We start from the raw sequence: 11,877 nt of genomic DNA, 5'->3' as shown, positions 1-11,877 counted from the left end.
TATATATATATTATTGGGGGACTGTTTAGGTTGCATTTTATAGTTTCTTCGAGATGTGCAATGGCAATGGAGTTTGTTTGGATTTGTTTTCAATTGTTGCCGTCGTTCTTTTTTCATAGGGTGTATTCTTGTATTTGACAAGCTTTTGTTGTTGTAAAAAATATTTATTTGTTTATTTTTTGTGATTGAGATAGAGGAACACGTAATCGTTGTCCTCTGTTGTGCATGCAGTAAACCACTGTCTTTAACACAATATCCTGCAAACCACGTCATCAAGTAAACCACACTCTATATATTCTCGCTCAAGAAACAAACTTACATATTTCACTAACTCGGCATTTTATGGTGTCTTCGGGAGGTGCAGTGGCAATAGAGTTTGTTGGGATCTGTTTTCAATTGTTGTCACCGTTGTTCGTTTTCCATAGAGTGTATTCTTGTATTTACCAAGCTTTCGTTGGCGTAAAAAATTATTTATTTGTTTATTTTTTGTGATTGTGATATAGAAAACTGTAATCGTTGTTCTCTGTTGTGCATGGAGTATGCCCTTGGCTTTAACACAATATCCTGCAGACCACGTCACCAAGTAAACCACATTCTGCAATAATCTTGCTCAAGAAAATGTTTGTATGGCAATCAAGTTCATGACTGTTTGGTAACAAACTTATATATTTCACTAATTCAGATGACCTTCGAGTACAAAAAATATATAATTTTTTTGTTTTATTGATAGTGAAATTTACTTTAATTGTTAATATGTTTTACTTCAATGTTTCAATTAGAGTTACTATTTATTTAAAATCAATATGTGACATGAATCACTATAATAAATATAAATTATAGTGATTTGTTCCTTATTTGGGCTTATCCTAATCAGCCTCATTTTATGCACCAACTCGTTGATCATATGAATTTTAGAACTCATTTCTGATTAGATCCATTAAATCATGGTAAGAGCGTTTGGAAGCAATTCCATGATTCCATAGGTATAACTGATACTGTCTACGAGAACCAATCGATTATGATTAGTGTACAATGCAGTCTCTTCATTTCATATATTCTGATCAAATCTGCAACTATTAGTTCATCGAATGTTGTATACGAACTTCGATAACGATATGATATGTTTATAAGAATACATAGTGATGTCGAATGTGCTATTAGAGAACTTTTTTACCCTAATGCCCATATCACACTCTGAACGGAGGATTCCATATACTACTAACTCATTAGATTATTAGGACATCATGTTTGTAGGCGAATGGTGAATTCCTGACTATAATGTACTTATTCTTATATGTGTCGCAATTGCACCCAACCTCATAACTTGATGATCCTCACGGAGTGGTTAAACAAGTCGAAGTACAATCTTACTATGTAGAATTTTAGCGATGTTGTCCCTGGTTGTAAGGACTAATTGTGTATAAGCATAATCATGAACTTATCCACTCGATGAATAACAACCACTTGGAAAGTCTAAGGGATTGTAGTTGAGTGAACTCATCGTATGAGCATCAATCTGCATGTTTGAATATTTTCATGTCCATAATGAAACATGATACACAACATCACAGATTCTATTCTCGAGATTGAGCGACCTTTGTCCTTTTGGACAGCCCAATTGACTACAAACTTATTTTAGAATATACATTAATTTAAATATGTGCTTAATGATTGTCATCACATGTACAACCTCATATTGTTTCCTATAATAAATTCAAGATCTTTATCTATGTAGCTTGAATGAATATACATATAAAATAAATATCAAAATATATAAAATATAAATTATATTAAAATAAATATTATTTATTATATTTGAGTCAATAAGATTTTTAGCCAACAATGTTTGCAGGACATCTACTCTGATAATCACACCATCATTTCTTATTCTTATTTTTTTAAAAATTTACTTCAATAATTCATCCTCTCCCATCAACTAGTTCTTTTCACCAATCAATTAACATTTTTTGGGTAAAGAATATTAAATTTCCCCACACAAAATTATATTTTGACCAATATTTCACGCATGCAGTACTTATCAATAATTGGTTAGTTACTATCGATCATATAATTTTCGAGACCACGACAACTTCCTTCTTAATTAATCCCAAAATTCTATATTATCAATATGTATGATATTTAAATATATCCAATTTACACTCTGCTAACTTCGTTTTTTTTAAAAAAAAAAAAATTTTAATCCATCCATTAAATCTCAAGCTTTGATTTTGGCGAATTAGCTTTTAATTTCAGATACAAAGTTAGATTTGTCTCAATTATTTGTCTCTTTCCTTCCTTTTTCTGCAGTTAGGGCGGAGCTCCTATTACACTCGCAGTCTCTTAAAGATGAGAACCGAAATTCTTGATCAATGGAGGCACCTTAGGATGGCATAACTCATCTTCTTTCTTTTTCAATTACCTTCCTCGCCCAATTGTGTCGATATTTTCATTTTTAGAGAATCACATTTTAACTAAGGCTTTTTGTGGTTATATCAGAAAATGTTACAAAATTTATATTAACTTCTAGTCCTCTTGGTGTCATGTCACCAATTCATGGGATCACACTAATCTTTTTCGATATTATATCGGTGCTTCGATAAAATAACACAAAAAAATCTAAGATTGGACACGTTAATAGACAAAAAAAAAATATTTTTCCTGAAAATTAAATCATTAATCAAAAGCATTGATAACAACACAATTTACTTTATTGATGATCTTTATTTAAATTATTGGCAGAATATTTTGGCTTTAATTATGGGATAGCACTATTCAATTATAAGTCTCTTCAAGAAAGTTCAACAATGATGAGTTTAGAGCCGCCTTCTCCATAATCACTATAGTGATGGTCATCTTCACGATATAATTTTAATATTATCCCCACAAATATAATATATTCCCATGATTTCAATAAATAGATTATTTCTTGTACTTTTTATTGAAATTTTTTTTTTTAAAAAAATTAGTTGTTATTATTAATTTGAGAGCATTATCTTTATTCTATTCCATGATTGGTTCTAATGTTCGAGTTTGAGCTCGAAAATTCGATCGTATCATTGAATGTTTTAACGATCATACTGATTAAAATAGTTTGATTTAATTTAACTGATATTCGATAGTTTTTTTAGTTGGGAGAGGAGTTTGTTACGATTGAATCTGATCAAACCAGAGATTTTATCGGGACATTGATACTGAGAGGATATTTGGATAAACTTATTTAAAACAGCTCTTACATCTTATAAGTTGTTTTAAGAGCTTATAAATTGTAAGGTTTTATTTTAAAAATAATTCATTAAAGTGTTTGGATGAATTCATTTCAAACAACTTAAAGTTTTTAATGTGTTTGGTATTATAAGATATTTTTATTGTCAAATTTCCCAAAAAGGATATAATACTATGAGTTAATGTAAGTAATTATAAATTATTTTTATAATTTTAATATTTAAAAAATAAATATATTTTGTATTTATATTTAGAAAAATTATATTCTTTGGAGAAAAATATATTTAATATTATTTATAATATGCATAAATAAAATACTGATTAAAAAAGTGTAGTTAATAATTTACTCAATATAATGTTAAAACTTTTGTTTTTATATCCCAATAAAAAGATATAAAAAATCAGATTTTAAATTTGATTGTTTAAAAAAAAACGTGATAAAGTTGGGATTTAAGAAATGATGATAAAATGGGATTTAAGAAGAGATATAAGGATATTTTGGAGAAGTGAAATATAAAAATAAAATATTTTTTTAATAAAAGAGGTATATCCCAATTTTGTTTTTTAAAAAATATTTTTATAAGATGTCGAACACCTTATTTTGATAATTTATAAGTTGTTTGTAACTTTTTTATACCAAACAAATTATGAGAGCTTATAAATTCTGCCAAACACTTTTTAAGTCATCGATATATTTAACGGGTTACTAAGGTAATTTTTTCGCGATCGATAAACTATGAAAAAAAATGTTTTTGAAATGGTTAAATCTCACAACAGTTCATAGTTGTTTGCAAGTAAATATACAAGGAATAATTGCACACATAACCCTAATAATTGAATCATGATTAGCAGGGATGGAGAGGTACATGTTTGAGGTTAAGAGGGCAAAAATCCAATATGTACTTAATATGATTATTTTTTAAACAAATGATTATTTTATATAATATATTTGACTTATATATATTTACATGCTGTATATATAAAAGAATAAAATTTCTACTCTTTGGGTGTAAGTTAAATTTAATCTATTAAAAAATCTCCGATTCTTCGAAACGCGATAACTTGTGCTGATCTAAAATCGAGTCGGATTGGATCCGATATTGAAAACTTTCCCAAAACCTCTTCTTCATCAATAAAATCCTAATTAGGGGGCTTAAATCATTGCTCGGATCAATTAATTTAAGTTTATCAATTGTTTAAGAAATAAAATTTATATTCTTATTAATTTCTGATTTTTTTTAAGGTTAGAGTCAATTTCTCTCTATTTCCTATAAAAAAAAATAAAAAATAAAAAAATCCAAATACCCACTATTTTTTAGATTTATTGTAATAAAAACACAACATCAGATGTTGTGCATTTTTTTATACAAAATGATCATTTTTGTAAACCTTACACAGTTTCATATAAATTTGAAAAGTTGTAAGATGAAACAAGTTGATCAGCTGATCATTTCGTTTAAAAAGTACACAACACCAGTTTTTCCGCCACTGTAGAGGATCCAAATCCCTATATTTTGGAATACAGTTTATCTTGTATTTAATTTATGAGCGAGACCTTGTTGTTTAGCCTGAAACAACTCTAATTAATAATATCCGCAGAGGCAATTATTACACTCTAACACAAAAGACGTCGATCGACCTCTAAAAAAAATCCCAAATATTTATTGTTTGCATAAAAAAAAACAAAAAAACAAAATCCCAATTTCAACTAAATCTTGACCGAATCGTATCCTCATTGTGTGGAAGTAAATAGGTGAAGCTGTAGAAGATAAAAGTAATAATAATTGATAAAAAGTCCAAAAACTTTGATATTGTGGTGCACGTGGAAGAATAATCTTAATTTCATCTTACATTCTTTTTTGTAAAATCATACCTCACCAATATGCAATGGAATGTAGACCAAGATCCGCATTATTTCTTATATTATATTAAATAAAAATTAATATTAATTATAGATCTTATTCAGATATTTATTATTATTATATTATATAAATGTTAAATATTACAAGTTGAATTTGTTTGAGCACAAAGAACTCGAGAATGTTTCTGCCCATCTTAAATTTACATGATGCTAATAAACTACTACTACTACAAACTTTCTTATGTCATAGATTCATACCACTAGTAGCAAGAGGTGGCGGCGTGGACGATAACCGGAAAACTTGAAAGATCGAACACTCGGCTCCGTTCGACAAAATAAGTAGGATTAAGTTTGATTCATTTAGGTCATGATAATGTTCAATGTTAACTTCGTATCGCATTCGAGACCTGTTTAGACCTCCACTCCACTCCCAGAGGGAAAAAAGAAAGCGAAAAAGAAAAATAGAGATCTTGAGTAAATATCTTCTCCGAATTGTTTTTATTTGATTTTTATTTTTATTTTTGGAAAAAACTCATAAATCACTAAAATATATATGAGATATGTAGGATAAATTTAGGGCAAAATGACACCTAAATCATAATTTACTCAATTGCTANACTGCCGGGTGATAATGTAAAGACAAAAACTTGTGTGAGACGGTTTCACGGGTCGTATTTGTGAGATAGATCTCTTATTTGGGTCATCCATGAAAAAGTATTACTTTTTATGCTAAGAGTATTACTTTTTATTGTGAATATGAGTAGAGTTGACTCGTCTCACAGATTAAGATCCGTGAGACGGTCTCACATGAGATCCACTCTAATGTAAATTAGTCTCAGCATGAAACTAAAGTAAAGTTTGGTTTAAATTCCGTGTCGTTTTACCAAAAGATGTAATTAGTATAATAATACAAATATAATTAACGTTTAAACCGTACATAAGTGCAAGTGCGAGTTAATTGTTTTCCTAATAAGGACAATTTTTTCACATCATTAGCTTTGATACTAATTATACGATCGAGCGATTGATATTTTACCAAAAGTTATAGCTGGAGGTAACTGTACAACTAAACACTTTTAAATCGCACAATATACGGTAAAATTATACTTTCTACTGTAAAAACGTTTATAAACTTCTTCACTATTTTAACATATTTAACAGTCCAAAAATAATAGATCGATCGCTCTATACAACAGAGACAATTAGTACACTAACTATATACGTAAGATGTATAGGCTAGCTATTATAGAACGATCGGGTCGTAGGGTAGCCAGCCAAAAAGGGAGCCAATGCAAGTTGCAAATGATTTTTTATTTATTTTTTAATCAAACAAGTTGCATTAATGATTTTGATTTTACCCAAATAAAATTGAAAACAATGAAAATTAAGAAAATTGGTAAAATTTGGGGCAAAAACTTGTGTGAGACGGTCTCACGAGTCGTATTTTGTGAGACATATCTCTTATTTGGGTCATCCATGAAAAAATATTACTTTTTATGCTAAGAGTATTATTTTATATTGTGAATATCAGTAGAGTTGACATGTCTCACAGATAAAAATTCGCGAGACTGTATCATAAAAGACATACTCAAAATTTGGATATTCAAATCTTAAAGGCATATATCTTTGTTTCTTTACAGATGTGAAAAAAGGATGGAAGCTTTTTATGGTACAACTTTAAAAATATTTTATTCTATTGGGAAGGATTTAGATCCCCACAACACAATATCGCCATTACATTATTGGACTCGGTTCTTATTCTTCAATCATATGATCATTAGATACATATTTTTTCGTATTAGTGACGAGTCTGTCATACAGAGTTTGTTTAGCTAATTCGATTTATTTTGTTAGTATGATTTTGCAAACTATTGTGTTAGTTCAAGAGTTTACCTCAATCTCAATGTGTATTAAAATGTAACGACAACGACTTCTATCTTAATCAATAAACAGCAACTTATCCATATAAATAAATAAAAAATGAAATAGAATAATAATTAGAATATAAGATATTCGATTAATTATCCAATTGGGAATAATGTTGGTTAATTTCCCTAAGCTTTCTTGCATGAGAGTGGCGCACTGTGCATGAAATAATAAATATTGCTTGAAGTGGAAGGATGTGGAGAAGAATCTATTAGGTCNTTTTTTTCAGCCCGTATTAAAAATAGAACAAATTTTTTATCAGTTTAATTTTTTTTTTTTTAGTCTCATGTTTAAAAATTAAAAATAAAACAACGTAACTCCCACAAATCATAATTTATTACTTTGTATTGGTTGGTTTATTGTCGTATGTTCTGAAATTATGCAACTTTGAGATAAAAATTCAACGACTCTAAAATTATATTGGATATTTAGTTGTGATTATTCGAGTTGCAATAATATTGTCTTATAATGTATATGAATTTTGGATTTTGAATTTTTACCCTAAAAATCTATTGTTGCATATTTTTGGGATAATAATCAATTGGTTGAAATGTTTGATGATTATCGATGTGCAATTATTATTAGGTTTGTTTTGTGATTTTTTTATTTATAATAACTGAAAATTGAATAAGTATGAAATTTCAAAAATAATTCTTTGTTGTAAAATTTTGAGAATATTGAATTTTTCTAGTTAAGTAACTCATGGAATGAAGAAAATAAAAACTGTCAAGTTATTTTTAAACTAAAAGAGCATATATCAACAAATAACAGACAAACATCAATTACCGTCTATGAGTGAACAACATATCAGTTTCAACCAAAATAAGATACCGAAATGAATTAATTTGAAAATTCAGTTCGGTGTTGAGGTGCAATAATTGTCTCTACTAGGTAGAGCGATCGAACTATGACGCTTGGGCTGCTGTGCGATTTAAAATATTTGAGTTGTACAATTACATCAGCTATAGCTTTTGATAAAGCGAAAAACGTTTAGTCCTACATCCGGTTTATTCAGAAGTTGGTTTAAATTTTTTAAAATATAGGTTAGTTCGGTTCAATTTAAGTTTTTAATATAACATTTCGTTTAACCTAACAAATTAAACTTTTATAAATAAAATTAATATTATTAAACTTTTTAATAAAGTTCATAAGGATATAAATATTACAATTTCTAATAATATTTATTAGACAATAGTACTATACTTAAAAATATTTTTTAATAAATAAAATTTAAATTTATTTAATCTAATTTTATATTAAAACATGATTATTTTAAAAAAAATTCTAAAATTTCGGTTACTTGTGTTACTGACGGAAATAATAGATTTTTTCGATTTGGTTTGTTAGGTTTTCGTAATAAAGTTCGGTCGGTTTGGTTTGTCGAAAAAAAAGTTCGGTCGGTTTTAGTATCATATAATTATTTTTTGACATTATATCAGTACACGGATGAAAAAGAATTACATTGAAAAAAAATATATGCAAGTAGTAGTGTACTAACATCGTAAATTGAAGTGATTATCATTACTTTATTAAAAAAACAATTAAAATAAAATAAACATCTGCTTTTTCACATCACTTTCTATGTTAAGTTTGAGTGTATATCGCTGAAACGCATTAACATGCTTTTATAGCAACCAAAAACATTAGCAACTGCTAGAACATATTTATCCTTGTACTTTATAACTGATTGTGTAAAAAAATAACACCGAATTAACTCGATATATGTGTGCGTGTGCAGTGACGGAGCCAGAAATATGGCTCTGCCTGTACTAGAATTTTAAACTCTATAATTTTTTAATATTTTAAATTGATCTACCCGGTCTAATATCATATTATTTCAAAATTATACAAAATTTACATACAAATTTTTTTTGTAAAAAAAATTGGCCAACCGGGCTTTAGCTCGGGTACACATGCATGTGGCTCCGTCACTGCGCGCGCAAGCGGAAATTGTTTTAAAAATCGTGCCGCGATAGCGTAAATTCGATTTTGTGTTTCTAAATAGTAAAGATCTTGTATGTCTTAATACAATAAATTGATTTATTTTGATAAATGTAATTGATTTTAGGAATTTCCTTTAAATTGAAATCATTGATCATATTTTCTTTGAAATTTTCAACCAAAGCTAGGTACACAAACTTTCCTACAAAGCCAAATACAACAAATCAACATAGCCTAATTAGTTCTGGTTTTCAAGCTTAATTACGCCAACATCCTTAATCTTTTCGTAATTGTTTAAAGCTAAAGATTTCAGTGCTTATGAACAAAGTTAATTAAATCTAAATCATGGGATTTTAGACCAAACTAAACACGGACACACTTGGACACATGCAACACCAGTTTTCTTCAAGAAATATTCCTAGGAAAAGCTTTGCAAATCAATGGCGTCTTCATTTCCATGGACAATTTCAAGCACTCCGACAAGTCGACGCCATGTTTATCCGAATGCATCCAGCGGAACTGATGCAGCAACTGAGCCAGCCAGAGTTGAACTGTAGCGAGTCCTAACGTTTTACCGGGGCACACCCTTCTCCCGGCGCCAAACGGCGCCAACCTAAGGTCACATCCCATGATGGAGACATCCTCTTCGAGAAACCTCTCAGGCCGGAATTTCTCGGGCTCGGGCCATATCTCCCCGTCGTGCGTTATGGCCCACATGTTCACCATCGCGGTCGTGCCAGCAGGGATGAAGTGAGGGCCTACATAAGTGTCGTGGATGGAGAGACGGGCCCAGGAGAGTAACGGGCCTGGCGGATGCATCCGTAGTGTCTCCTTAACAATGGCTTGGGTGTAAGGGAGATTTGGGAGATCAGAATCAGTCACTGCCTTGTTGGTTCCGATCACCGTGTCGATTTCGCCCTGAGCCTTGGCTTGGATCTCTGGATGAAGAATCATTCTTGCAAGAATCCATTCTAAAAGAATGGCAACTGTATCTGTCCCTCTGAAGATCATTTCCTGAGGCAACCAAACACACATAAATAAATAAATATTCCTTCATTCAAAGAAAACAAAAAAGAATTTAGTTCCAGATAAAAGATGGATTCATATGATACATAAATGAATATATAAAGGAAGAGATATTTTGATTAATGGAAATATCAATGTTGCCATCATCTAGGGGCCTAAAATTATTCAGATTCTTATGTAAAAAAAAAAAAAAAAAGAATTCGCGGTGAACCAACATTACCAGTAAAAGTTGCATGTTATTTTCAATGAAAAATATTTACAGGTTTGAGCTAAGAAGATGCCTGAAAAATATACCATAAAAGAACTAAAATATAATATCTTGTAGATGAGCATGTATGTTTTGTAGCATCTAACACAGAAAACAAATCAGGCAAATACAAATTTATAGAAAGGTGAAAATGATGTCCATCACGCAAAGCCTGTGGCACTGATGCAACATAAAAACAAAAGATCACCAAAATTAATGCTGCAGGTACTTCATGCAACATGAACATGTTCTTGAAAAAAAATTAAAACAAAAACATATGTTGTTATGAATTAAATTACCCAAAGAACAGCAACCATTTCTGAATCAGTGAGCCTGTTCTCTTTCTCTAGATCAAGCAAAACATCAACAAAATCATGGGATTTTTCTTCAGAAAGCTGTGATATTCTTCCATTTTTACCAACCCTTTTTATCCTGTGCTCCTTTATGATATTTCCAACAAAAATATTTACCCTACAAACCAATTCTTGGCTCCTTCTCCTAACTCCCTGCAAATCCAGCCGCCCAAGAAGTGGAAAATGATCGCTCCAGTTGAACATACCAAGCAGCTCATACCCTTCTTTTACCAATCCTTTTAGCTCCGTCCCGTCTCCGTTTTCGCCATTGAAATCATACATCTTACCAAATACACTTATCATCACATTGTTTAATGAACCAGAGTGCAGCACATTCTTCAATTGAATCTCTCCATTCCTCTTCATCTGCAGCTTCATTTCCTCCACCATTCGAAGCCCGATTCCCTCCCGGAGCTCCCCCAAGCACGATATCCTCCTCGGACAGAACAGATGGGTTCCGGAGATTCTCCTCAAGTTCCTCCAGTACTCTCCATACGGGGCGAACCCCATGGCCTTGTGAAACAGAAGCTCGTACGCGGATTCCTTGACTGGCCGATCCGCGAAGGCCGAGCTGTTCAAGATCTCTTTAGCAGACTCAGGGCTGCTCGAAACAATGAAACGCGTGAACCCAACAGAGAAACACATCAGATACGAAGCTTTCAAGGCCTGAGACACCTTGCACAGGATCCTGTGCGCTAAGGAATTCGTGAAGACCAGAGCGAAACCAAGAACAGGGAGGCCAGAAGGGCCAGGAAGTTCCGTCTTCAGCCTCGTTTGGGTCTTCAAAAGAGCCCATGCAAGCCCGCCTGGTGTCAACCAGAAGGCGAATATTGCGCAAAACAGAAGGAAACAGAATAAAATCTCGACATTCAGCGCCGTTGAAGAGTATCCGGCGGATGGAATGAAGAGGAAACCGTAGTCTGAAGACATCTGAATCGTTGGATAGCGGTGTTTTAATGATTCTTGGGGTCTCTAGTATAATGTAATAAGACGAGGTTGGTTTTGTTCGAGAGAGAGAAGGGGGAGTGGGAGTAATGAGACGAAAGAGTGTGACAGAACGGTTAAATAGAGAAGGTTAGACCAAATTTGATTAAAATAATATTAATATTAATATTAATATTAATATAAAATATAAATTTTTATAGGATAAACTTTTTTTACCATGTTTATGTTGTGGGACATCGTAATATTGTAAATTACGGAAAGTAACTGAGTTAGTTTCATGTCTGAGTGTGATATATTATTGTAAATATTTGGTGCACTTTTGTTTGTTATTAATATATATCGACTTGTTATATATA

At 31.1% G+C, this 11,877-nt stretch overlaps 1 protein-coding gene across 1 annotated transcript; it reads right to left on the bottom strand.

Annotated features, from left to right (window-relative positions):
- Window positions 1-9,095: 9,095 nt before the first annotated feature.
- LOC140975596 (cytochrome P450 78A5) lies at window positions 9,096-11,622 on the bottom strand. The gene is made up of 2 exons (XM_073439386.1): window positions 10,523-11,622; window positions 9,096-9,964 (listed from the first exon to the last, which is right to left on the bottom strand). The coding sequence occupies exons 1-2, from the start codon at window positions 11,504-11,506 to the stop codon at window positions 9,356-9,358; spliced, it is 1,593 nt and encodes a 530-aa protein (XP_073295487.1). The 5' UTR covers window positions 11,507-11,622; the 3' UTR covers window positions 9,096-9,355.
- Between the last annotated feature and the right edge of the window lie 255 nt (window positions 11,623-11,877).

This window comes from Primulina huaijiensis, chromosome 4 (genome assembly GCF_012295235.1).
Source record: "Primulina huaijiensis isolate GDHJ02 chromosome 4, ASM1229523v2, whole genome shotgun sequence".
In the NCBI taxonomy this organism is placed as follows: domain Eukaryota; kingdom Viridiplantae; phylum Streptophyta; class Magnoliopsida; order Lamiales; family Gesneriaceae; genus Primulina; species Primulina huaijiensis.
This window is presented reverse-complemented; position numbering and strand designations above follow the sequence as displayed.

What these genes read in the sequence shown, in the direction of transcription:
- LOC140975596 (XM_073439386.1), bottom strand. Translation starts at nt 11,506, where the DNA reads ATGTCTTCAGACTACGGTTTCCTCTTCATTCCATCCGCCGGATACTCT. An exon ending in AAATGGTTGCTGTTCTTTGG is followed by an intron (nt 9,965 to 10,522) that starts GTAATTTAATTC and finishes TGGTTGCCTCAG; the next exon opens with GAAATGATCTTCAGAGGGAC.